The sequence below is a fragment of the Exophiala viscosa genome, assembly GCF_022695815.1.
Source record: "Exophiala viscosa unplaced genomic scaffold EDD37scaffold_1, whole genome shotgun sequence".
NCBI classification, from domain to species: domain Eukaryota; kingdom Fungi; phylum Ascomycota; class Eurotiomycetes; order Chaetothyriales; family Herpotrichiellaceae; genus Exophiala; species Exophiala viscosa.
In genome coordinates, this window is record NW_026944353.1 from 3,697,295 (window position 1) to 3,722,788 (window position 25,494).

Sequence of the window (25,494 nt, forward strand, 5' to 3'; positions counted from 1 at the left end):
GGGTCATGTGGTTAGCTCAGTTATATCCCTCCAGAATGGCGCATAGAACATCAAAAGTCGAAATCATTCCATCCAAGCCTGTCATATATGTTACCGTCGTTGGCGTCACCAAGCAAGACATCTGCCTGCCCAGCTTTTGGCACAGCGGCAGAGGCACTGAAAGCGTCCCCGGGATCCTCAAATCCGGAACCTAGACCTCGACCTCTTCCTCCCATGACACGATCCATAATTTTCCCAGCGCGCTCCGGTATTTCGGGCGCGTCACGAAATGCATCTTCAACAGTCACTTGAGACTTCTTGACCGGCGTGAACAGCACTGGCCGCTTGGAGCGGATCACGCTATGCTCGTCATGCTGGTAGTCATGAAGTCTAAAAATTGCCAGTGGATCTGAAGTCTTGTTTTCGAATCCTCGCGATGGTGTTTCGTGGATTGCGGACAACACGGCTCTCTTCGTAGCTGATGCGCGTGTAATGCTGCTCGAGCTAGGTATGCCAGGTCGAGATGACGACTTCCGGGTGGATGAGGGAATCATGGCGACAGGCTCTGGACGGATCAATGGTGGCATCGGAGGCAACTCAGGTCCAATAAGGCTGGCCTTATCTGCAATACGCCTTGCACGTGGAGTCGCCGAAATCTGTACCGTCCGTTCCTGTCGCCGGTTCTCGACTTCATCCATGAACGTGGCGGCAACCGTGTTTCGACTTGGACGCTTAAGTGCATCGATTGCAGCTTCAAGTTCGCGTTTCTGTTCCGCTAATTTGTCAAGCTTGCGTCGCTTTGCCTCATACGATCTTGAGTCGGCGTCCAGATCGATCTCACGATTGCTGAAGCTTACCGATTTGGAGAGCATAGCTCCACGCGAGTTCGGCCGCTCCGAGGGCTCACGTTTCAGCGTTGGGACAATTGCTTTCACTGGCACAGTCGATGAGCGTGACAAGACGGGTGGTGAGGCATGTCGGCCTATTTGATCTTCGCTTAAAACGCGTTCGAGCGTCCTTTTGGTGAGTGGTTGGCCCGGTCTAGGTTTGACCAATGCTGTGGAAGAGGAGGCATTGCTAAAACTCGCGGATTTTGAGGGTGGCTGAAGTCTCTTCGGCGACGTCTCGGGACCGCCGAGTTTGCGTGAGATGGATCTGACTTGCTCAGGCAGTTTGGACGAATAGAATGGAAGGAGTACGTCTTTGCAAAAATCTCGCAGGGAGTCGTTCGGTCTGGTGTCGCTCTTGTCCTGCGACTTCTCGCCAGGCGTAGTATCGTCCAAGCTCACAGTGTGCCAGATACACAAGCGGTCGATGATGGTGTCGAGTTCGCTCGAGTAGTTGCGCTGCTTTTTCTTCGACGACTGCGGTGTCTTAGCAAGGATGCCAGTAATGTCATCCTCCAAGGATTCGACTTTGACATCTGGATCTACTGGTATTGGCCTTTGCGGCATTTTCGAAGCCGCTAGTTCCAGTAACATCACTTCCAAGATCATCAACAGTTGCATCTTTGTCTCACGCATGCGTATGTCCGATATTGCCTTGCGCAACTCCTCCTGGCTATCACTCAAGGACATGCCAGGCTTCAGGTCTCTTGAACGCCACCAGGTCAGGACATAGTCCTTCTCCTCTGGCCACAAGCAATCTTTGCCCAGTTTTTGTTTTCTTTTCCGCGAATTCTTCTGGCGGATGTCTCCAGTTTCCAATGGCAATTCACTGATGACCTTAGGCAATGAGTCTTTGTACTTCACGTCGATCTTCTTCGGCGGCAGGATACTCTGTTCATAAAACTCCAACAGCTCCGAGATAGCCTCTGAGGGTCGTTCTGCTGTTCTTACGTGTGCTCGAGCACGGCTCAATGGACCTTTTGCATAGAATGCAAGAGATGTTCTGGAAGTGTAAAGATGTTCGAGATACTGACTTCGAAGGCGCTCTGATGCACAAGGATTGCTCGTAGAAACGGGCTCAGATACCGTCGGGGTTGGGACTGCTAGAACAACTTCACCAGCGGAACTTGTCCTGTCAAATGGATTCTCGGTCTCAACCTGTGCGGCCGGAGTTACCGGCAAGGGCCCAGCCACTATGGCTACAGGAATCGTAGATGACATTTGGTCGATAGCATTCGGTGGGAGTCGTAGTAAATTCTGGTCACTGGAGTCTTTCGGCGTCAGGATCGACATCCTTGCAAGGGCTCCTCGTCGATTAGTAGGTCTCTTTGGACTTTTCGAAATCGGCACAGCCACAAGGCTCGATCCAGACACACTTCTTCTGTGGGTGTTCGATGGTCTGTCGTCTTTCTTCAGCAGCTCTTCAAGCGTGGTCTGGGCCACCTTTCCAATTGCCGCGTCTTTGCACCGTTCCTCTGTGACCCAATTGTGCAAAGCACAGGCAACGTAGTTGTCAAGCCCGACTCTTTCGACTGCAAATAGACCACCGTTTGGTGCCTTTCGCACCACAAGTATTCGTTGTTCCCATTCTTTCACCGATGGAATTGTTGCCTCAAAGACCGGACCGGGTAGTATCTGCGATGTATCGACCCAGGCTAAGGGCAAGCATGCTCTTGCCACGAGCGTTATTGGGGCGAATGCTATTGAGGAGGAGTCTGCCGTATGGAAATTTGCATCGAATACACCTGAGAATGTATCCTCGGCCTGTACATCTTCACTCTTCCTCTTTTTGCTGTTGGACGGTAATGGAGGATTCACATTGAGTCTGCTATCGGTTGTCGGGAGCAGTGCTGGTCTTTCTGACCGTTGTGAAGAATGCATATCATACTGCCATAATTGTGAATAGAATGATACACGATAGCTTGCCTACAAATGTGGGAGCAAGCGAACGCAGCAGTAAGTAAGCATCTTGGCTGGTAAAGACTGTGGATGGCAAGACGCGATCCAAAGTTCCGGGCCGAGTGGACGCGCCGCGTGACGTCAAAATGCAAGGCTGAACCTTTAGGGGAGCCTCGTCCATTCTCCATACTCTAACGATCAAACACGATTCTCTCAATGGGAACGACCTAGGGATTTCGTACGACAGGAATAACAGCTTTCGAGAATGGGTTGCTTCGCTGTGTTTTCACTCATGGCACAGCATTCGATCATGAGGGTGACCGACATGTATTAGGTAGGGCGACCTGATAATGGGCCTATTTATGTACATCCACTGAAAACCGTTTCACATAACTCTTCCCGTTGAACAAACTGTCCAGACTGCGTGCCTCATACATCAGCCGGCCTGGCAAAGTTATGTCTCCGTATAACGCCGACGACATCACTGACCCGAACCGCTCTCATCCCAAAACGACAGCTAATATCACAATGAGTAATACGATGGCCAAAATCAATAACAGGCAGCAAGCCTTGCTTCGTGCAGCTTTCTGGTACCGGCTGGCGCTTCTCAGCTCTATATCCGCTCCTCGGGTGTCGGTCAGAGTATTCTCGACATTGACATCGATTGCGTCGATTAGATCGCCTTGGTCTCGAACAAGGTGGGCAACGTCCCGGAAGAGTTCGTTTAGTTCGCCCACTGACTGTTCGATCTGCCGAATCTCTCCTTCTCGCTCGATGATAAGATTTTCCTGGAAATCGACCTCTTCTTGTTGGGCCAGTCGGGGCTCTTCAAGTGTTTGGAGTTGTTGTTGTCCCTCTCCGGATGGAGACTGCCCTGAGGCAGCCTCTTCGAGACTGGCTTTCGAAGCTCTTTCTTTCTCTATGGCCCTTCTTTGAACCACTTGGAACTCGGAGAGGGCCGAAGCGAACTCTCGTGATAGTTTTTGGTTTGCGTACCTTTGCGCGGGCTGTCGGAAATCAGAATACTGCACATGGAAGAGTCACAGGCGGACTTACGTTAAGATCCGGCCATGTCTGCGCTCTCTTCACTCCTTCTCCAACCTCTTTAAATCCCTCTCTTGTCTCCTCCAAAAGATCATGTATTCTCTCACGCCCTCGCTCCGTGTCACGCTTGGAAATCTGATTGGAAAGTCGAGAGATGTTTGACGTCAGTTCGAACAGTCGGGTAGATAGCGATTCTGTAATCCTCTGAAATTCTGGGTCATCCCTATACTGAGCATCATCTTGCCGGCGCATGGTGGTCGGTTGCGACTCGAGGGAAGATAGCCGATCGAACGACATGCTGGGCTGGTGATTGGGATATACGGAAGCGGTAGTGCTAGCGACGGCAGCGGAAGTCTTAGTAGCTGAGTGAGCGACGGCGCGAAGTGATGATGGAAGTACAAGAATGTTGAAGCCTGCAAGCGACGATAAAGGGCGGCGGGTTGGAAATCCCAGTCACGTGCTCGGGCGATTGAGTGACACCAGAAAGTTTTTGGAGATGCGCGCAGGTCAATTCAATGTTTACAACAGCTCACACACCTCGTTGTACCACTGTTCATCTCAACGACCACCTCAAATACACTTGGTAGTTCACGCAGGCCGTTGACTACTGGCCCAATACAATGCCCATATTCTTCGTCTATTGAGCCCACCATGGCGACCTCTGCTGCAACACCTACACTGTCTCCTCCGCGCCCGTACAGGAGGTTCTTGAATTCAGCATTTCATACTCGATTTGTACATGCCGCTCTGCTATGCTTGCTGATTGCTTTGAACAATGCTTTCTGGCTTGCTTCTAAGCGCGGTACGTCGGCATGTCCTGGCTTTCCCACGTTTGCTAATGTCTAGATCTCTTTTGGTCATGGTTTCCATTCGGTCCTGCTGGCCTCAAAGCCCTGCTTTTCTTCATGTCGAGCCTGTTCGTCTTCATGCTCCAGGTAGCCACGCTTAAAGTCGGCCGACAGACAACGACATCTTCTTTCGCGGCCCTCAGAACAAATGCATTGAGCGGTACGACTTTCCAGACAGTGTTTTGGTATGTGGCTTCGGCTTGGTGGTTTACAGAAGCCTACATATGGTCTTCGCCCGACCTTGGGTGGATAACAAGAGGCAGCCATAATACGCCGGATATGTTGAACGAGAAACCGATTTTCTTCCGTCTGTATGCGTTGACGCTTGCATTCGCATACGCCGGATCTCATCTCTACCGTGGAAACTCGTCCCTCATCATTCCTGTTTCGAAGCGGCCAGCAAAGCAGAACCAAGAGGGTACAGCATCGACTCCGCATATGTTTGCGCCCATACAGACTCAGCTACAACAGAGGGCCGTTTCTGCAACTGTTCGAAGTGCAACTATCGCGGGAAGCTGCATTGTGGTGGCCCCGTTCTTGAACGGTATCCTCCTCCGGAACACATTCTGGCAACTTCATCTCGTACTCGCAAAACCGTTCTTTAACCTTTCGCGAGCCAACGCGCACCCCATTGGACACCCTTACCTTGGACCTCCATATTTGGCCAAGTGCATGATTGCAGGATTTCTGCTGATTTTGACGTGGGAATTTACTTCTTCCTTGTTCCTGGTCTTTTTCAATCAAGAACCCACCAAGAAAGGATTCCCTCTTTCTGCCAAGAGTAAAGATCCCAATGGGACTTTACTCAATGGGTTGAGGGCCAAAAGAGATGTGGTTAGGACTTTTGCTTTCTGGGAGCTTGCTATTATCGCACAGAAAGACAAAGAACGCAGGAAGACCATCTTCGAAGACATTGAGCGACCGACTGGTCCGCTATGGAGTCAAATGTCTGATGCTGGCCTTGCAGTTCTTCGAGACATCGACGCCCGAATATTAGGACCGCCTCCCAAAGCCCAACAACCAACTACAAATGCAACGGTAAAGGACTTGCCCCGTATCGTACCGGAGCTACAAACACAATCCATTCTTCAGGCACAATCGAAGCCAAAAATGAGTGAATCATTGGTCTCAAGTCCATTGCGCCAAATTGGAAGCAGTCAGCAGCCATGGCGTCCGCCCATTGATAAAACGACGAAAGCAATGGAAAACAAGCTCCTCGAATATGCCAGACCTCCAGGTGCAGAACAAGCGCAGTCCCAAAGTCTCGTCGAGCAATGGATGGCCGCTTTGCGAAAGAGTCCTGTAGGATGGTTTTTCCTTTCGACCAATGCAGCGAGGATTAATGCCGCGGTCCTGGGAAGTCCAAACGGCAATGCTGCCCTGATTGTCGATGCTATCGATTCAATCACGCAAATGCTGGTAGCCAGTCTTTCAGAGGATACATACGGCAAAGCAACGCCAACGGTGCCAGAAACTGTCAGGACCTTGACCAGGACATTGACGATTGTCGAAGGGTATGTCGCAAGGAACAAGCCAGACAACAATGCAAGCATCGAAGAGGTTGAGATCATCATCGAGAGACTAAGGTCTGGCTTGAGAGAGTTGTTGGCTGCATTCCAGCTTTATCTACTCGATGTCGGTCTAGGAATTGCCGATTTAAACCAAGCAAAGAAAGCGGTTGAACCACCCAAATCGGAGGAACAACAACCCAAGCCAGCAGAAAAGGCAGCTCGCAGACAGCTCTTTGCGAAAGAGTCCCGAGAGGAGGACTCTTCCAACCAGCAGCGGCGAGACGGCAGGAAAGAAAATAGGAGGTTAGAGCCTTCTCAGCGATCGTCGGAGAATCTGTGGAGACAACCTTCTCGCGGCGCAAACGGAGCGCAAGAACGAAGACGAGAAATGGAACAGGTCATTAGCTAGAGGCTTGGATAAAAAAGTTCTGGTCATCTTGCCAATGCCGAACTATCGCCATCCTAGTCACGATGTTACCAGCTCGCTCGATGTCCACGTTTTGACTTCTGGCGCAGCCTGCTTCTGGGTCTCCTGCTGACTATCCCAGAACACACCATCTGCTCCAGGTGGTCGACCCTCTCCATTTACTTCATACATGCCCTCAGCCTCCTTCTGCTCTTGCGGAATCTGCCAGACCTCAACTCTAGCCTGCGCGCACTGCTCGCATATGTCCTTGAGGACTTCATCGACTTTAGCAGCCTGATCCCGCATGCCGCGTCTCAGCAGTCCGCTGGTCAATCGTTTGACTTCGTCGTGCACACCGTTGACTCTGTCGATAAGTCTGCCCACGCTCGCCACAAGATACTCTTCCTCGTACACACTTCCTTTCTTACCACGTGCTCGTTTTCGTTCCTCTCGGCGCTTAGTCTTCGACGTCTTGCGCGATACATTCGATGCGACAGTCCCACCAAATTTACTTGCGTTCGAGCCGTAGCGTGTAAAGAGACTTTGTCCACCGATTGTGCTGGCGTCTGTGGCGGCCAGCGAGATATTATCCGGGATATCCACGCCTGCATCCGCAATGCTAGCATCACCGCCATAGAACGCAAGTGGATCTTCCTCTTTCTTTTTGCGCAGCTCGGCAATGCGCGGGAGTTGAGAGGCCAGCTGTGTCTTGCAGTCTGCGACCAGCTCTAAAATCTCGCCGAATTTCTCGGTCAAGCCGGAGTCGATGATCAGTGGCATTTCCCCTGCCAACCCTTTCATGGCCAAGATGCGCGAGGCCTCGGCGAAGTATGAGCCCTTGCAAAGCAATCGGGCTGCGGCGGGAATGTCGTTGAGATAGTCGATATGGATGGTCGCGGCGGAGCGGTAGTCGCGCGATTCGTCGGTGCAGCTGGTTGCTAGGGATGTTGCTAGGTTGAGCAGGCGGTCTTGGTCCAAGGGCACGAGACTCGCGCATGTTAATGCTTCGCGCCATTTGTGGGCTAGTGCGTATGATGGGTATGCTTGTGCGTAGTCCTCAAGAGACTCGAACAACGTGGCGGCCGCGGCGTGCTGAGACTGGGTTGATATGTGTTCGGCGTACAGTCTGGTTATGGTGTCGAGGTGGGGTTTGTCGTATTTGTAGAGATCGATCGCTGTGGTGTACAGGGAGTGCTTGACTGTGTAGCTTTGGACTTCGTCGTGGGCTTCGAGGGCATGCAGGGATACAAGTGCCCTGCCGTACTTTTTGAGGTGGTTGTCGATTGTGTACCGTCTTCGCAGAACAGGCAGATCTTGCAAGGACTGCAGGAAGGGCATGTATTCTCGCGGATCTCGCTGAGCGTTTTGTGCGACGAGTAAAGTGAGCTCGAGGTCGTAGAGCGCTAGCGCGGCGTCGAAGAGCCGGTTGGCATCGGTGAGGAAGCATAGGTGCGATACTGCCATGTCGGCTTCTTCTTCTGAGGATTGGAGGAGCGAAGACACCAGCGATAGTGCTGGGTTTAGGTCCGGCGGCCGCTTGGAGACGTGTGCGGTGATGATGTTCTGAAAATATGTGGAGGGTCTGCTTGAGAGGGCGGCGAGAAATGCGTCGGCGATCTTGTTCACTTTGCTGCCGGGCTTAAGTGGTTCGGTCTTTGCTTCTGAATGAGGTTGGACGTTCAGAGTATCGCGGTAGAGGGTTTGGGTTACATCTTCATCTTTCAGCTTTGAGAGAAACTCGTCGATCCGGCTGGGCTTTCGCAGTTGGTCGATGAACTTGGGCACGTTCGCTAGGAAAGTTTCCGAATGGTAGTCGTGGAGAAGATTCATATCGACTTGGTGCGTCTGGCTAGCCAGGAAGGCGGAGAGGTAGTCTTGCTGTTTGAGGTGATGACGGATGCCGGACAGGACGAGTATTCGTGGATAAATCGTCTCGATGTTGCCCCGTGGCATTTGGAGTATAACAGCATAGATTGATGGAATTACTGTGACGATCTTCGCTCCCCGTTCTACGTTGCGGCATCGTTCATCCACTTCAGGGGTATCGCCCGGGACTTGCATGCTCGAGACGGTCGTGAGATGGACGAACTTCAGGAGATGTTGGGCCGTGGTGAATATGAGATGGTCGGAGGTCACAATATAGGAGGTACATTCTCGGACCAGCTCCCTCTCATCAACGTAGAGATGGCCTTGGGGTGTCAGGGAGACCTTTGAGACGTGTCCATTGACAACGCCATTGGGAATGGTCGCTTGTATGTTCGGTAAGGTGAACATAGTGCTGTCTGGAGAGCGGCCACGCAGGCTCATGGGTTCGTCTTCGGAATAACACGGTAACATGACTGTAGCCCTCTGTCCCGGATCCGTGCAAGCAACATACTCAAAGAGGGTATCGACAAGTAGGTTGTCACTTGCATGAGGTACAGGAAGCTCTTCGAAATCCCCGACTGAGGGACTTTGAGACCAAGAAAGCTTTTGGCAACGAGCGCCTCCTCCCTTTTGCGCTGGTGCAAGGATGAAGACTTCATTGTCTCTCTCGACCACTTGGGTATATCGTAAACTCTTGGACAGGTCCTCACATGGTGGGAGAGGAACAGAATGGTGCTGTATGGCAGTGGTAAACTTGACATTACCACCACTATTTGTTCGTGTAGACCACTGACATAACTCGACGGTATCCGTCGTCAGCACAGCGATTCTTTGACCGTCCTGGCTGATCGCGCAGTCCGTAATATTCCAGTCGAAGGAAACGTCGCAGAAAGACATAGGAGGTGGGACGCCAGCTTGCTTGAAAGGCGTCAGTTTCAGGGTCTTTCCGTCAATTACTGCAACGACACCTGTGTCATGCGGAGGGATGGTGCTTCCTCGCGCTACCCTGGGCTGAAACGTAAGGTCCAGCAGGTGTTCAGACGTTCCAATTGTCATGCGCGATCGTTCCGACGCTGAATGCCACCTTACGGACGTTCTTATCAATGGCGCGGTGAGCAGGAACTCTTGTTTGAGGTAATAGTGGTAGTTGCCTGTCGTCCAGAATTGTATCCTATCCTTGAAAGCGAGGGCCAGCACCGTCGAATCTGTACTCCAGGACATCGAAACGGCGGAAGCCCAGTCTGCCATCTCTTTTTTGGTCGTTCTGACATCGAATTGGCCATGTCGAAGCCCGTTTCTCTCGAAGAATATCACCTGGAGATTTTCTTCCGATCTTTGGATACCAGCAATGAGGTTGCCGGATGGTCGCCAGCTCAGTGCAGACTCTAGACCGTCCACGGGCTCACTCGCACTGTCGAGGACGCCATCGCGCGAAAAGACCCTGATCACCCGACGATGGCCCGGAACCACACTATTTATTGCGACATACTGGCCATCTCCACGCCAGCTGACAGTAACCTGACCATCCTCGTAGGCACCGGGCTTTCCTTCATCAATGGTCTCCGGCACAGTGGGGTCTCGCATAGCCCTAGCACGTCTACCTTGGAATTGGGTTTCTCTTTGACCCCAGCCAACCGACACTTGTTTGGATACTTTCAGATCTTCCGCTGAAAGTGTGGCCTCGTTGAGTGGCTCGAAATTTCTGCTCATCAGGACGAGCGTATCAGCCCGTGTGACGATGGCAAGTATCTCTTCATCCGGGGCCCAAGCGGCGGCACATATTCCGGCATCGACACTTCCAACGATTTCGATCCTTTCTTGGTCTGAAGAAGGATTCTCGCGTACGACCACCACATCCCCACCTGCCAACACTAGACAAGTTGTGGCGACATCTGGAAAATGTTGAAGAAGAAGAATTTCATCGCACTCCAATTCCGGTAACGGACATGGTGCATCCCAGGAAGTGATGCTGACGAGTCGTTCGCCAGTTGAATCGTTCGCCCATCCCCTCTTGAGCTCGATGATGGGCTGTGTGGGAGTTGGGCCAAAGGCACAAATTAGACTATTCGAATTGTTCCCTTGCGTGTCCCATGCTGTTGCTGTCAACGGCAGGTCAGACTTCAGCTCGATGTCACGATATGCTATCGTCTTCAAGTTTCGCATGGTGAGGGCAATGTCTTTGCAGCAATCCCTGTAGCATGACTCTAGCTGACCTTACGAGTATTTCGACTTCAGCAATGAATAAATATTTATATGTTGTCGGAGAATTAAATTTACTGGAGCGAACGTCGCTTTCCTGATTGGCTGTTGTTCATGCAAGCCGACAGAACATCGGTACGCAATACACGACGAGAAGATTGGGCATGCACTTTGAAGTAAAGGGCGCTTTCGAGAGTATGCAATTTAGGTGATGTGTTTTTGCATTCAATGTGTAATTCTTTGAGGCTCTGTACAAATCCCAGCTCGCGAGGCGCCACTCCCTGAACTGATTCCCATGCGATGTGATTCCGCCCAACGACTCTTCCGGTTCCCTTATGCTTTGTATGTGTGCCAGACTGTTGCAGAATAAGCGACTGTGTTTCTTTCCGGGTGAAAGTATACATACGAGCCATTCCGAAGGGAATGAAGAATCCAGTGCCTGTGCCGTATTCAGCCATATGTTCCTCGATTGCGTCAGAATACCATACCCATAAATAACCAGTATCGCAACCAGAAGAATCTCGTCTTTGGGTTGAAGGGCAAGTTTGATCTCGGGCCTTCAGGATAGTGGAAAGGACTGTCGAAGCGTGGTCGAGTGGTGGAGAAACCGCGACGAGCGATGTGTTGCGTCGCCATTCTGGCGCGGAGGAGAGATTGAGCGTTCATCTGAGGGGTCAGCGTAAGTCGTATGGGCGTGCTTTGTAGATGGTACCTTTATAACCACCTTGAAAGGAGCAATCGGTGGTGTTGAGCAGCTTCAATGTCGTCGAGCATGAGATCAGTCCACCTCCAATGAAGCTGCCAAAAGCTACTCGACTTTGCCAAGACCTCGGCGCAGTTTCCTTTTCCAGCCTTCATTGGGAATTTCTTTGCGCATGTAACTCGCCGCAAGCCATGGTTTCCTTGTACAATCTAGATTTCTTCCAACATCTCACAACCCTTACTGCTTAGCCAAAATGGATGAGCTGTTCGACGTGTTCGAGGACAAAGCACAGGGTGCTCAGCCTCCACACAACAGTACACCCAAGCTAAGCAGAGGCGAGAGAAAACGTCTGAAGCGACAAGCCGATGGCGAGATGAAAGATGCCATCGATGGGGATGATGTTACATGGCCTTCCACGAACGGAGCTTCACCGGCCTCAGAAGATGATGAGGCCAAATCTCCCGAGGGCGATGGACCGGACACGAAGCGCAGACGCATGGAAGACGAGCCAGAACCTGTTGTTACAGACACTTTCGAGACCGAACAATCACGAGAGGTCGCGGCGTCTGCCGGGCTCGGGGCTCGTACAGAAGAAGAGAAGGTCATATTGTCGCATCAAGTTCGACATCAAGTCGCCCTGCCGCCTGACTATGATTATGTTCCAATCTCCCAACACAAATCACCTGCAGAGCCGGCCAGAACGTGGAAATTCCAGCTCGATCCATTCCAGCAAGTTTCCATTGCATCAATTGAAAGAAATGAAAGTGTCCTGGTCTCGGCACATACGAGTGCAGGCAAGACGGTCGTGGCCGAGTATGCAATCGCACAGTGTCTCAAGAACAATCAACGAGTCATCTACACCAGTCCTATTAAGGCTTTGAGTAATCAGAAATACCGAGAATTTCAGGCCGACTTCGGTGATGTTGGATTGATGACCGGAGACGTCACCATCAACCCCACCGCTACCTGCCTTGTCATGACCACTGAGATTTTGCGGTCGATGCTCTACCGAGGCTCGGAGATCATGCGAGAGGTGGGATGGGTCGTCTTCGACGAGATCCATTATCTACGAGACAAGACTCGAGGTGTCGTGTGGGAGGAGACCATCATTTTGCTTCCTGACAAAGTCCGCTATGTGTTCTTGTCGGCAACCATTCCCAACGCTATGCAGTTTGCAGAATGGATTACCAAGACACACAGCCAGCCATGTCATGTTGTGTACACAGATTTCAGACCGACACCCTTGCAACACTACTTCTTCCCGGCTGGTGCAGACGGCATACACTTGATAGTGGACGAAAAAGGTGTTTTCAGAGAGGACAACTTCCAGAAAGCCATGACTTCCATTGAAGACAAGCAGGGTGACGACCCTGCCAACGCCTTGGCCCGTAGGAAGGGTAGAGGCAAGGACAAGAAGTTAAATAAAGGTGGGAATAAGGGTCCCTCTGACATTTACAAAATTGTCCGGATGATCATGACAAAGAATTACAACCCGGTTATCGTCTTCAGTTTCAGCAAAAGAGACTGCGAAGCTTACGCCATACAAATGAGTACCATGTCTTTCAACGAGGATTCGGAGAAAGCAATGGTCTCGAAGGTCTTTGACAGCGCATTGGAGATGCTCTCGCCCGAAGACAAGAATCTACCTCAGATTCAGCATTTGCTGCCGTTGCTACGCCGTGGTATTGGCATCCATCATTCTGGTCTTCTACCCATTCTCAAGGAAACGATCGAAATCTTGTTCCAAGAAGGGTTGATCAAGGTACTCTTCGCAACTGAGACATTCTCAATCGGCCTCAACATGCCGGCGAAGACAGTCGTCTTCACCAGCGTTCGCAAATTCGACGGCATCTCACAACGATGGGTTACCCCTTCCGAGTTCATCCAGATGTCTGGGCGTGCTGGTCGTCGTGGATTGGACGAACGTGGAATTGTCATCATGATGATCGACGAGAAGATGGACCCTGGCGTCGCAAAAGAGATCGTCCGAGGTGAGCAGGACAAGTTGAACTCGGCATTTTACCTTGGTTACAACATGATTCTGAACTTGCTCAGAGTTGAGGGTATTTCACCAGAGTTCATGCTGGAGAGATGTTTCCATCAGTTCCAGAGTACGGCAAGTGTTTCGGGTCTTGAAAAGGAACTCTCGAGGTTGGAAGCCGAAAAGTCTGCAATGGTGATCGAAGATGAAAATGCGATTCGAGCTTACTACGATTTGAGGAAGCAACTCGATCTCTATGCTGAGGACATGCGAAACGTCATCATCCACCCGAACTATTCCTTGCCCTTCATGCAACCAGGTCGGCTGGTCTATATCAAAGACGGTGAACACGAGTTTGGCTGGGGCGCTGTCATCAATTTTGCCAGAAGAAGCCCTGGTCGATCGCACGAGAAGATGACCCCTCAAGAAGAATGGATCTTGGACATTGCTTTGGAATGTGCTGAAGGTTCCACACCCACCACAAAGACGTTTCAGTCTCTGCCTGCCGGCGTTCGTCCCCCCAATCCTGGTGAGAAGTCAAAAGTCGAGGTGGTCCCAGTTCTGTTGAAGTGTGTTCAGAAAATCTCTCACATCCGTATTTTCATTCCTGCAGATATGACGATTACGGAAGAGAAGAAGCGGGTCCAGAAGGCACTCGTCGAGGTACAGAGACGATTTCCCGATGGCATTGCTGTTCTTGACCCTATCGAGAACATGAAGATCACCGACAACTCATTCAAAGAGCTCCTCCGCAAGATCGAGATTATGGAATCAAGACTTGTTGCCAACCCTCTGCATAATTCCCCACGCCTCGAAGGATTGTACAATCAATACGCTGAAAAGGTCAACCTCACGAACAAAATCCGAACCCTGAAGAAGCAGATTCAGGACGCTCACGCAATCATGCAGCTGGAAGAGCTGAAATGCCGCAAGAGAGTGCTTCGCCGTCTGCAGTTCATCAACGAAGACGAAGTTGTTCAATTAAAGGCTCGAGTGGCTTGCGAAATCAGCACTGGTGATGAGTTGATGCTTAGTGAACTTCTGTTTAACCGCTTCTTCAACGATTTGTCACCAGAACAGTGTGCTGCTGTGATGAGCTGTTTTGTTTTCGAAGAGAGGGTCAATGAACAACCGGTCCTGCCTGAAGATCTTGCCAGACTATCACGAGAGATCCAGCGTCAAGCCAGAATCATCGCGAAGGTATCGGTCGAGTCCAAGTTGGCTGTCAACGAGGAAGAATACGTGCAGAGTTTCAAGTGGCAGCTGATGCCCGTGATTTACGCCTGGGCGAAAGGCAAGTCATTTGGCGAGATCTGGTAAGTGCTTTGTGTGGTTTGCTAGTGGCAGTGCTAACACGTCGTCTAGCAAAATGACCGATGTCTACGAGGGCAGTCTCATCCGTACTTTCCGACGACTTGAAGAAGGCCTACGTCAAATGGCGGAAGCCTCTAAAGTCATGGGGAGCGAGGAGTTGGAGAAAAAGTTCGAAGAGGCACTGACCAAGGTAAGAAGAGATATTGTGGCTGCCCAGTCACTATATCTCTAGTGTTTCTATGATAGCCAGGCGATATTTCTTTTGTGCGAGCATAGCGACCTGTCTGTTGGAGTAACTTGTTGTTTGCATGATACCCATGGACTGGCTTCTTCAGCAACCAGTGCTTCTCATGAGGGTCGTGGGTGATGCAGGTATGATGTTATTGCCTGGAAAAATGTCACACTACAGACCTCTCGTGCTGCATTACATTGGGACTGCGGAAGAGTCCTTCCTCATGAAGTCAGGAAGTTCCATCCTTATCATGACAATCTTATTCATTTCTTTACCTGGCAGTGGTGGAAAGCTGCATTAAGACAAATTCCTAAGTTGTAGTGTAAGGGCTTTCGTAGGTTTCTCCTGCTTTGTTGCCCACCTTCGGCGATGAAAAGACAGTGGTGGATAGTGCAACAAGGGCGAATAGGATGAAGTGTAGCTCGAATATCTGCACAGACCCGTGGCCACTGAAGAAACTTCCGAGAGGAAGAAAAAGCCAACCTGTGGATTGGGCAGCAAAGCCTTGGATGATGTTGACGGTGGCCAGCTGGTTCGACGAATCACCATGACCGAGGCTCCCTTGATTAGAGAACCTTAAGCGTGCCTCTTTCCGGTGTTCATCCATCCATCCACCACTTGTTCCAGTTCCACCCACTCTTCACAACTTTGACACCCGAACCACATCACACTGCCTCCGTCACTTTTAGCCCAGCCCTTCACCGCTTGCTCGCTGCCTTGTGCACATCAACTGAAGGGCTGTCTCTTCTCTCTGCTCTTTCAGACTCGACGCAATTTCTCAAGGTCGACATCGATTGCCGATCCATCATCGAACCATCAGACCTCAAACAAGCGTTGCATTGTCCGGCATCTACAGCCACCATGAGTAGCCTGGCTACGCCGCCTATTCCTCCTCATTTCCACGAACACACCCGCCTCTCCCCCAACAGATCAAGTAAGCGTTCACATCATGGTGCTCTGCACAGATTGCTAACTGTAACCGCAGTGTCAGGCACTACTTCGTCGAGAAAACGCAAAGCATCCCCATCACCGGACCGAGACGATGAAATGTCAACATCACCTGCTATGTCCAATGCTCGATTACCACAAGCCTTAACCCCTTCATCCAGAAAGAGAGTACGCCCCAACTTGGCTGGGAGACCATTGTCAGTCGATAGATTGCTTGAAACATTAGACAAAGATTCGCTCAGATCAGTCTTGAAAACACTCTGTGATCGAAATCCCGGACTGCGGGAAGAAGTCATGCAAGTCAGCCCGAGACCGAGCATCCAAAGTACTTTGCAGGTTCTACGACAATATTACGATCGACTGATGCAGTCATTCCCCTTGGATCCTAATCCACGATCCGACTACTCTTATGACCGAGTTCGGCCGCAATGGCACGATCTGCTCGAAGCTCTTACAGACTTTACACCACATTTCCTTCCACCAAATGAACAACAGTCCTCGACATCGCTCGAATACCTCGATGAGGTCACAAGAATCATCCACGACTTGCCAGAGTGGGATAATCAATCATTCAACCTTGCCAAACAGAATGCCTACGAAGAAATTTCGAGGGCTTGGGCTAGCGTCATCAAAGAAGCAAGTAAAAGAGGTGGCGGCATTCAGCTTCAATATAGTGGGTGGGAGGAGAAATTGAGAGGTCACAACAGCAAGAGCGGGGGCAGATTACGAGAAGCCTACGAGGCACTTGTCGATGCTCTTGGATGGCTGAGGCCGTCAACTCAGCCAACGCAGCAGCAGAGTATCCGTCAACAACTTTTTTCGAACACCTACGCCATGGAGCAACCCACCATGCGTACTGGCAATTGGTGAGATGACACCACAACAGCAGGAATACGAACTTTTTCCATCGGGGTTGAAGTCTAGTGACCATTGAGTGTGTCATACACACCGTCCCTAGGGCTGCCCTCCGAGATCTCTGTCAGTGAACAGCGCATAACAGAGGCCAACATACACACACGCATATGCTTCACACACAGCAGCACATCATGTCGACACGAATTTCCTTTGTCATAGGGTGGCGAAACGGAGCATTTTCTTTCACGATCAAGTCGGCCGATTATTCCCACCTGCGAGTCCTTGCTTCTCCTTCTTTGTTACAGACATTATCCATGCACATGCACAGGTTAACGTTCATATTTCTTATTCCTTCGAAATGATGGCATCGGGGCATTACATGCATGTCCACCGGGTTGGGACTCAGGCATTGAAGGGCACCACACCAGCCACATCTTGTCCTCTCAGGCTTGTGTAGGGCATAGGGTTTGGTTGTTTGCGGTTGAAATGATGGACAATAACGAATGGGACTGTTTCTTTCCAGGCCAAATGGGCGTTCAGTTGTTGTCGAGTTTACATAGGGTAGCCAGGGATGGGTTTAGTTTGAGTCGAGGCGAGAATTATATCCATTTCATACATAATGTCAGCCGCAAGTCGCTCTCAAACATCTTCCCCCTTTCTGTTTTGCGCTGTGACGCCGAGTATTATATACAACTACATGATGCCAGACGACATCATCGCCACCCAGCAATTCGCTCCGCTCTCATTTTCCAGCCCTCGAACGTGTTCAACTTGGGCCGTACGTCAAGATAGAAGTTCAGAGCGTTCGGATTTCCCGAGGCCTCTTGCTTGCCCTGGTAAAAGTCGATCACGTACTCGACCGTCTCGCCTCCGCAGCGCTCGACGACCCAATCATGCCGGTCAAAGGGCTCCGTGTAGCCCATGAACGTCTTCATCCGGGCTTTGGGCGAGATGGCGCCGCTGCCTAGACCCTTGAAGGACTGGAGTTTGGGCCCGCCGCATGAGGCACTGGAGTCGCCTTCCCATTTTCTAATGAGGGTCCAAGCTCGCTCGTTGACTGCGTTGTGGATTGGGATGATGTGGGAGATTGAGCTGATGAGGTCCGAGGGGTTGGAGGACGTTTGCTTGCGCATGACCGCGTTGAAAAATTGAGATTCGCTTGGGTAGATCCAGTTTCCTGAGGCGGAGGTGCCGGTTTCGGATTCATTGTTTGCTGGGGTCGATAGTGTGCTCTCAGGTGTCGCTGCGCGAGGGATGGAGGATACGACACGGTCTTGCGATAGAGGTCGTGAGGACTGAGGAAGAGAGGCGATGTCTGAGGGTGGAAGGGGAGATTGCGAGATGCGGTCTGAAGAGCATTCTTGGGAGGAGGCGTAGGCTGTTGGTACGGGTGGTCTAGAGGGTGTTGGGGTTGGTGTTGATGTGGGAAGTGGTGGATGGGAGGGTGGTAGTTGTGATTGTGCTTGCGATTGCGATTGAGGTGTCTTTTGCACTTGCTGCAGCCATATTGCTCTCGTTTTGGGGTCGACTGGGCATGACGATTCGGACGTAGAGGCTGGATGTGATTGTGTAGGTATAGGATGAGGAGGCGTTGAGGGGAGTTGTGGTGGTTGAGGGTCAGGAACGGGATCTGCTTTCCACCAACCCATGTTAACGAGAGACGAATGGATGAGATCAAGTAGAGAGTGGCAGTTTCGTTTCCTTGTAGCTTGAGATGGTGCTGATGTAGATGTAACAATTATTTTGCCAGCCTACCGCGACGGGGTCTTTTCCTGCGCTGCCCGCATTTTCTCCACAGTTCTTTTTGTGAGAAGCAACACACCGCAGTTTCATTGCGTTGCGTCGGTCAGAACCAGGCTGGTCGAGTGTGCCTAGTATGTCGGGCTCTTCTCAAATATACCGTTCGAGCACTACTGCTCCTGTCAACATCGCTGTCATCAAGTAGGTATGCCGTCGCGCAGTCGTCCCGGGTCACGGAGGGCAGACGACTAATGCAGCTTAACAGGTACTGGGGCAAGCGAGATACAGCACTGAACCTACCGACGAACTCGTCTCTATCTTTGACACTATCACAGAAGTCCCTGCGAGCACATACTACCGCATCATGCTCCGAGTCCTTCACCAGTCCCGATTCGCTCATACTCAACGGTGAAAAGGAGGATATCCAGTCTTCGAAGCGCACGCAAGCATGTCTGAAGAATCTTCGCTCTTTACGTGAGAAATTGGAAGCGAAGGATGGGTCGCTCCCGAAGTTGTCAAAATTGACGCTTCGACTCGTCTCAGCGAACAATTTCCCTACAGCTGCCGGTCTTGCTTCCTCGGCGGCAGGATTTGCTGCGCTCGTCAGGGCAATCGCTGACCTCTACGAACTGCCTCAATCTCCCGAAGAGCTTTCTATTATCGCGAGACAAGGATCTGGCTCGGCATGTCGAAGTCTCATGGGCGGATTCGTCGCTTGGCGCGCCGGGACGAAAGAGGATGGAAGCGACAGTCTGGCGGAAGAGGTCGCGCCCGTGTCGCACTGGCCTGAGATGAGAGCATTGGTTCTGGTTGTCAGTGCTGAGAAGAAGGGCGTCTCCTCGACAGCCGGCATGCAAACTACGGTCGAGACGTCGACTCTTGCACGGGCAAGGTTCAGTGAGATTGTGCCTAGACGGATGAAGGAGATCGAGAAGGCCATTCACGAAAAGGATTTTGAAACGTTTGCTCGCATCACGATGCAGGACTCCAATTCATTCCATGCCATATGTTTGGATTCGTGGCCGCCGATCCACTATATGAACGACGTGTCTCGAGCGGCAATGAATGCGGTGGAAACTGCGAACCGCAAAGCAGGCAAGCTGATATGTGCTTACACCTTCGATGCTGGTCCGAATGCGGTGATATACTACCTCGAGGAGCACACACATCAGGCCGCGGGGGTCTTTAAGAGTATTCTATCTAGGATACCTGGCTGGGAAGGCGAGTTCGGAGAGATGATCAGACCGAACGAGTTTGGCAGTCTGGAACAAAAGTCACTGATGACACTTAAGGCTGGTGTGAGTCGAGTGATTTGCACAGGAGTTGGTGGTGGACCGGAGAAGATCGAGGAGCATCTGGTGGATGAGAAGGGAATTGCTGTGCCCCACGAATGAATTGCCTGTTCAAGATACAGAAGCCGACGTGGTCACTTACACGCCATATTCTGGACCAGCTGAGGTTGTGCGATCGAGTAGGTTTTGTGATGATGGTGAAGACACCCGTGTCGTCTAGCCGATGTATAGCCTGGATAAGAACTGAGTCGTCATTGGCTCGCAAGCCTCCCGCGGCGGTATGCCCCAGAAAGTGTTTGACACCGAGGGAGCTGGCCGCCACACGCAGATCGCCAAACTCAGGCCCCCCGCTCCTTCGAACTGGGGAGCCTAGATGGAAGTTCGTGTCCTTCATGAATTTGTGAATATATCCTCTTAGGCATTATACTATGTTCGATCACGTATTCTAGATTATACGGACACAAAATTCATACATACCAGGCTACTTACTCTCATCCAATCCTCTTCTGGGGCGTATGTGCCGACCTGTTATCACGAAAACACCACGAATCACACACCCTTGCCTGAGCTGCATTAGGTAGACCGAGGCAAAACCTGGCAATCGGTTGTATAAAACCATCCGACCCTCCCCCGGGGCGGTTATCAAGGCCCCAACGACCTTGCATTGAAGTTGTAACCATATATCGCCACTGCTCCCAGACTCCTCTTTCTCCTTCAAGGAGTCCTAGTCCTTGTACACCCGCCGCCTCCATCGCCAGTATTCCATTATGGCGAGCAACAATTTTGACGTCATCATCATTGGTGCAGGTATCAGCGGTGTCAATGCTGCCTACCGCCTCCAGGAGAGTCTTCCAGACTACTCCTACGCGGTCCTTGAGGGACGCGCGGAGATGGGAGGAACCTGGTCGCTTTTCAAGTATCCAGGTATCCGATCAGACAGTGACCTTCACACTTTCGGCTTCCCTTGGGACCCATGGAAGGAAGACCGCGCCATTGCAGACGCTCCATCAATCTTGAAATATGTCAAGACCACGGCTGAGCGCCACGGTATTGACAAGCATGTCAAATATCAACATATGGTCGGTACTCACCTTGCTTTCTTTCTCGTCGCCAATGCTTACAATGCTTGCAATTAGGTCGAATCCATGAACTGGTCCTCTGAGAAACAACATTGGCAACTTCAGGTCAACGTCGAAGGCGCCGAGACGCGGACCTACTATGCCCGCCACATTATGATAGGAACTGGCTATTATGACTACAATCGAGGCCTCCCAGCTCGGATCCCTGGTATTGAGAATTTCAAGGGCACCGTCGTTCATCCTCAATTCTGGCCCGAAGACCTTGATTACGCCAACAAGAAGGTCGTCATTGTCGGCTCTGGTGCCACCGCTGTCACACTGCTGCCCAGTATGAGCGAAAAAGCGGAGTCAGTCACCATGCTCCAAAGGAGTCCTGGTTACTTCCTCATTGTTCCTCTCACCTTTCCTATCGACAAAGTGTTAAAAGCCATTTTGCCAGAGAAATGGGCTTACCAGCTTATTCGATGGCGATTCATGTTGCTGTCTCTTTTCTTCTTCCATTTCTGTCGACTCTTCCCAGAGCGAGGCATCAAAGCTTTGCGCAAGACCACAGAGAAGGAATTGCCCCCGACTATCCAATTCGATAAGCACTTTGTTCCGAAGTACAATCCGTGGGAGCAAAGGATGTGCATAACCCCAGGTGAGATCTGCAAAACTTGCCACTTGCCATTTCGTACTGATGTTGTGGATAGGAGGTGATTTCTTCGCCGCTCTTCGGTCTGGCAAAGGCAATGTGGTCACTGACATCATTGAGACTGTGACTGCTGGTGGCATTCAGCTGAAGTCTGGGCAATATCTCGACGCTGACATCATCGTCACAGCAACTGGTCTCAAGATGCAAATTTTTGGTGGTATCAAAGTGAATGTCGACGGTGAACCCTTCAATCCAGGCAAGAAATTCATTTGGCGTGGTGCTCTGCTCCAAGATCTGCCCAATTTCACTTATGTCTTCGGCTATACGAACGCTAGCTGGACTCTTGGGGCTGATGCGACAGCGCTCCTGTGGGTGCGACTGTTGAAGCAAATGAAGAAAAAGAGTATGACTAGCGTGGTGGCTAGACTCGACGAGAAGGAAGGTGTCGTGGAAGTGCCCCTGTTGAATCTGAGCAGTACTTACATCAAAAGCGCAGCGGAGGAGGGCGCACTTCCCAAAGCTGGCGATCGAGGTCCCTGGACGCCGAGAAGTGCATATCTCTGGGATTTCTGGCATGCCAAATTTGGTGATATCGCAACCGGGTTGCAGTTCTATCGGGTCTCGAGTTAGATGCTTGAGGCTATTGAGACGGGAATGCCCTGAAGGGCGTAGCGGAGCGGCACTTGAGGATTGCGTATATGTATATGGTCGGGTTAAAGCGCTTCTTGTGGTGTAATATAGGAATAAATGTCGCTGTCTGAAACGTATATGAACGTCTAAGGAGATATCTTGTGCATGGTTCAACAAAAACTGCGTCCAGGTCAGAAGTAAGACGTTGCTCATGAGTGACATATCTAGGTACTCGTCCTCGTACTTCCATCTGACAAGGCTGATTTGACAAGGCTCAATGTGGATTACCCGGAAAAAACCTTTGCCATTGCCGACCAACGACAAATGCCGCTTCTTGCCGCAACCACGTTGCCGCCTAACTTTTTTTTCATCTCGAGCTGACAACTTTCTTCCTGTCCGCCACCACGACCTCATACACCCAACACCGTACTCACATTCTTCTTGCCATCCACCTGTACACCGCACTCCCACATTTCACTCCGTGTTTCTTCAACAACTCACCAACAAGCCAACGAACAAAATGGGTAACGGCGCCAAAGCTCAGCAAAAGCGAGATCGAAACGCAAAGGATGCGGACAAGGGGCCTAAAAGCCAGTTGAAATCCGTAAGTCCATCTTTTCTGCCCTTGTCTTACCCTCGAACTCCCTGGGAAGACAATACATTCCCAACAAGTCGATTTTCGTGCGTTGCGGGGCTATATGGCCGTGGAATGATTGGAGACGACAATTCACTGTCTCTAGCCTAGCGAGTGGATTGTATATTGGCCCAGGACAAGACGCTTTCAAGATGCGCATTTTCAAGTCTCCTGAATGGAATCGCGGAAGTTACATATATCAAAAGCCCAAAAGCTAACCAAAACCTTTGTGGTTTCAACAGAATGCTGCAGCACAATCGCTCAAATGTAAAATATGTTTCCAAACCTTCCAGAGCACCACCGCACGCAAGGCTCTCGAGGAGCACGCTACCAACAAGCACAGCAAAGATTTCGACGCCTGCTTCGCCTAGATCAAGCCAGGTGGCAGTTAGTCTCCGCAATTGCATATGCGAGTTGTCAGATTGTTGAGGCGAGGATGAGTTTGGGTGCTGTGGTCGAAGCTTGCGTGAGGAATTATGAGAGACTGTAGTGGACGTGGTATGCTCGACAATTTGATGGCCGAGACGAGTGCGGATTAGCAGGGAGTTACGGTGGTTTGTGATTCTTTTCCGCCTCAGGTTGACGTTTGCCAAATAGACTACATTTACGATCCGGACTGATCATTCAATTATCCTTCAACGCCTTCATTACTGGTGCGCTGTCTTGCTCTGCTGTCAGCGACCGTCGCGGCCTTACGGTTTCCATCACGGCGATGAAAGTATGACTTACTGCAAATACCTCCGCGAACTCTAGTCGAGGACTCTTTGCTGCGTTGCTTTGCACATTGATAAGAATGTGCGTCGCGAAGTCCGTCTCCACGCTTTTCCCGTTCACAAGGTCCATTTTGGCGTGGCCTAACACAAACAGGTCATGACCTTGCTTGTCATTGACAAAGACTTTGCGGATGTTATGGCGACGGCCTGGGAATCTCGCCTGAGTCTGCTCCCGAGAACGAGAAATCTCTGGCAAACTTTTAGCATTGTCTCGCCATCGGCTTGCTTGTGCGTATGGGCTCCTATTCACCGTCACTCCCTTTGAGCGTTCCAGCTACAGTGACAAACTCGCCGTTCGGGGTGAAGACCTCACTTGCCAGTCGTGGGCCGGCTTGTGCACTATTGTCATCGGCCAGCTGATAGAAAAGGCTGATGACATCTTTCACACTGTCATCGAGGGTCACAGCCACGGGCCAGACGGTACCATCAGTTACATAAGACATCGACAATGGCTCTGGTTGATGAGGAGGTCAGAAAAGCTGTCTGAACAGAGAGAGTGCCGAACATATTGCACTGGAAACTAACAAATACTTGTACCCAGACCTACAGTATTCTGATGTGGGGAGCCTGAGACGTCAGCAAATCCTGGCCTAGCCCGAAGAAGATTCCGGGGGCCTTAGGCGCATCGGTCTCGGCCTCGGGGTAAGATGACGTGCAGGTCCTGACTGTCTGAAAAGCATTAAGTATCCCTAAAGCCACTCGTACTTTAGGCCCACGAAGCTGGAGGCCTGCTTCCTTCCCCGCAGCATATTTACTGTCCATTCAACATCGAACTACACTGGATGATTACCACCGGGTTCTCAAAAGAAACACAACAATAACGACTCAAATATGGGTTCTCTCGGACATACTGACTTTGATGACGTCGGCACGAAAGTGCTGAGCCCGTCCACGCTGGCGCACGTCGTCCTCCGTACTGGCAATTTCCAGAAAATGGTCGACTTCTACCTAAACTTCCTGGGAGGCACGGTCACATACGGCAACGATTTCATCTCATTTATCACATACGACGAGGAACATCATCGTATCGCACTCATCGGCATACCTGGTACGGGACCCAAAGTCCCTACGAGTGCTGGGATGGAACACATCGCTTTCACGTTTCCTACGTTGTCGGCACTCCTTTTAGCATATCGACAACGCAAAGCTCGTGGCATTCCACCAGCCTGGTGTGTTAACCACGGACCCACGACATCCATCTACTACAAGGACCCCGACGGCAATATGCTCGAAACGCAGGTCGACAATTTCGACACCATCGAATCAGCCAATGAGTTTATGACCGGTAAATACTTCGCCGAAAATCCCATCGGCACGGATTTTGATGCGGAAGAGCTCATTCAGAAGATCAAGGATGGAGTGCCGGACGCGGACCTGAAGAAACGTGTTGAAATTGGGCCGAGAGGGCTGCCCTCTGACTTCTAGATAGATGGACGCAGCATGGGAAGCATGCACAGGACTTCACTTTCGCCTTGAAGCGGAGGGAACGTAGCGTTCAATTGACCATGATTGAATTGTCAACCAAGGCTGGTCTATTTGCTTGTGGCACAGCACTCAACGAGGTGACGCAGTATGGGGAGAATAATTTGCAATGTCATTTTGCTGCACGTCGAAATTATGGCGAAGTTGTTCCGCTTAGAGAGCAACACAGCAGGTATGGCCGTGCAAAAAGTGCCTCCGGCCGGCACGGAGGGGGAGTCTTCGCGGCACCACATCAGGCTACTAGGCTTAACAAGCTTGCCCTGGACTTGACACAAACCTACTGTGTCATCCATGATTTCCAGGCGGTTGCTCCAACATCCATGCCCGGATGTATGGTCAGTACTCATTTACTCCATGTCGAGCTTGCACTCAAATGCGTGGACTGGCGCTTGACCACATGTCGTTCGGGCTCGGGCTGCTGTCTTCGGCGCCGGTCGGTATGACTAGACCTGGTATGGCTAGGAATGTCTGCTAGGCCTCGATATCCGGGCAAACTTGGCCGGCACCGAAACCTCGTTCTCCACACCTTTCTGAGGCAGTAGGATCGCCTTGGTGCGG

The 25,494-nt window shown here is 51.1% G+C and overlaps 10 protein-coding genes across 10 annotated transcripts; 6 read left to right on the plus strand and 4 right to left on the minus strand.

Moving 5' to 3' along the window:
- Positions 1-50: 50 nt before the first annotated feature.
- EDD37DRAFT_645566 (DNA replication regulator SLD3-domain-containing protein) lies at positions 51-4,106 on the minus strand (the record flags this gene model as incomplete). The annotated part of the gene is made up of 3 exons (XM_062817643.1): positions 51-2,792; positions 3,305-3,772; positions 3,822-4,106. 3 exons carry the CDS (start codon positions 4,104-4,106, stop codon positions 51-53), a joined length of 3,495 nt encoding a protein of 1,164 aa, XP_062675718.1.
- A 229-nt stretch (positions 4,107-4,335) lies between these two features.
- Positions 4,336-6,606, plus strand: EDD37DRAFT_70236 (nucleoporin protein Ndc1-Nup). Its single transcript, XM_062820191.1, has 2 exons — positions 4,336-4,611; positions 4,656-6,606. The coding sequence occupies exons 1-2, from the start codon at positions 4,461-4,463 to the stop codon at positions 6,575-6,577; spliced, it is 2,073 nt and encodes a 690-aa protein (XP_062675719.1). The 5' UTR covers positions 4,336-4,460; the 3' UTR covers positions 6,578-6,606.
- A 28-nt stretch (positions 6,607-6,634) lies between these two features.
- Positions 6,635-11,305, minus strand: EDD37DRAFT_557872 (elongator complex protein 1; the record flags this gene model as incomplete). The annotated part of the gene is made up of 4 exons (XM_062813728.1): positions 6,635-8,662; positions 8,807-10,581; positions 11,046-11,078; positions 11,128-11,305. The coding sequence occupies 4 exons, from the start codon at positions 11,303-11,305 to the stop codon at positions 6,635-6,637; spliced, it is 4,014 nt and encodes a 1,337-aa protein (XP_062675720.1).
- A 193-nt stretch (positions 11,306-11,498) lies between these two features.
- Positions 11,499-15,176, plus strand: EDD37DRAFT_617920 (rRNA-processing arch domain-containing protein). Its single transcript, XM_062815775.1, has 2 exons — positions 11,499-14,639; positions 14,689-15,176. Exons 1-2 carry the CDS (start codon positions 11,596-11,598, stop codon positions 14,867-14,869), a joined length of 3,225 nt encoding a protein of 1,074 aa, XP_062675721.1. The 5' UTR covers positions 11,499-11,595; the 3' UTR covers positions 14,870-15,176.
- Positions 15,177-15,603: 427 nt separating this feature from the next.
- On the plus strand, positions 15,604-17,162 carry EDD37DRAFT_70294 (Cut8 six-helix bundle-domain-containing protein). The gene is made up of 2 exons (XM_062820192.1): positions 15,604-15,803; positions 15,855-17,162. The coding sequence occupies exons 1-2, from the start codon at positions 15,731-15,733 to the stop codon at positions 16,685-16,687; spliced, it is 906 nt and encodes a 301-aa protein (XP_062675722.1). The 5' UTR covers positions 15,604-15,730; the 3' UTR covers positions 16,688-17,162.
- Positions 16,924-18,459, minus strand: EDD37DRAFT_671584 (cytochrome c heme-lyase; the record flags this gene model as incomplete). Its single annotated transcript, XM_062819420.1, has 2 exons — positions 16,924-18,373; positions 18,428-18,459. 2 exons carry the CDS (start codon positions 18,457-18,459, stop codon positions 17,386-17,388), a joined length of 1,020 nt encoding a protein of 339 aa, XP_062675723.1. The 3' UTR covers positions 16,924-17,385.
- Positions 18,460-18,548: 89 nt separating this feature from the next.
- On the plus strand, positions 18,549-19,806 carry EDD37DRAFT_604711 (diphosphomevalonate decarboxylase; the record flags this gene model as incomplete). Its single annotated transcript, XM_062814762.1, has 2 exons — positions 18,549-18,613; positions 18,678-19,806. 2 exons carry the CDS (start codon positions 18,549-18,551, stop codon positions 19,804-19,806), a joined length of 1,194 nt encoding a protein of 397 aa, XP_062675724.1.
- Positions 19,807-20,129: 323 nt separating this feature from the next.
- EDD37DRAFT_617928 (monooxygenase) lies at positions 20,130-22,282 on the plus strand. Its single transcript, XM_062815776.1, has 3 exons — positions 20,130-20,783; positions 20,841-21,423; positions 21,476-22,282. The coding sequence occupies exons 1-3, from the start codon at positions 20,472-20,474 to the stop codon at positions 22,045-22,047; spliced, it is 1,467 nt and encodes a 488-aa protein (XP_062675725.1). The 5' UTR covers positions 20,130-20,471; the 3' UTR covers positions 22,048-22,282.
- Positions 22,283-23,249: 967 nt separating this feature from the next.
- On the minus strand, positions 23,250-24,091 carry EDD37DRAFT_70452 (uncharacterized protein). Its single transcript, XM_062820197.1, has 3 exons — positions 23,705-24,091; positions 23,411-23,643; positions 23,250-23,343 (listed from the first exon to the last, which is right to left on the minus strand). Exons 1-3 carry the CDS (start codon positions 23,895-23,897, stop codon positions 23,329-23,331), a joined length of 441 nt encoding a protein of 146 aa, XP_062675726.1. The 5' UTR covers positions 23,898-24,091; the 3' UTR covers positions 23,250-23,328.
- Positions 24,003-24,933, plus strand: EDD37DRAFT_70483 (Glyoxalase/Bleomycin resistance protein/Dihydroxybiphenyl dioxygenase). Its single transcript, XM_062820199.1, has one exon. It carries the CDS (start codon positions 24,286-24,288, stop codon positions 24,877-24,879), a length of 594 nt encoding a protein of 197 aa, XP_062675727.1. The 5' UTR covers positions 24,003-24,285; the 3' UTR covers positions 24,880-24,933.
- Positions 24,934-25,494: the final 561 nt, after the last annotated feature.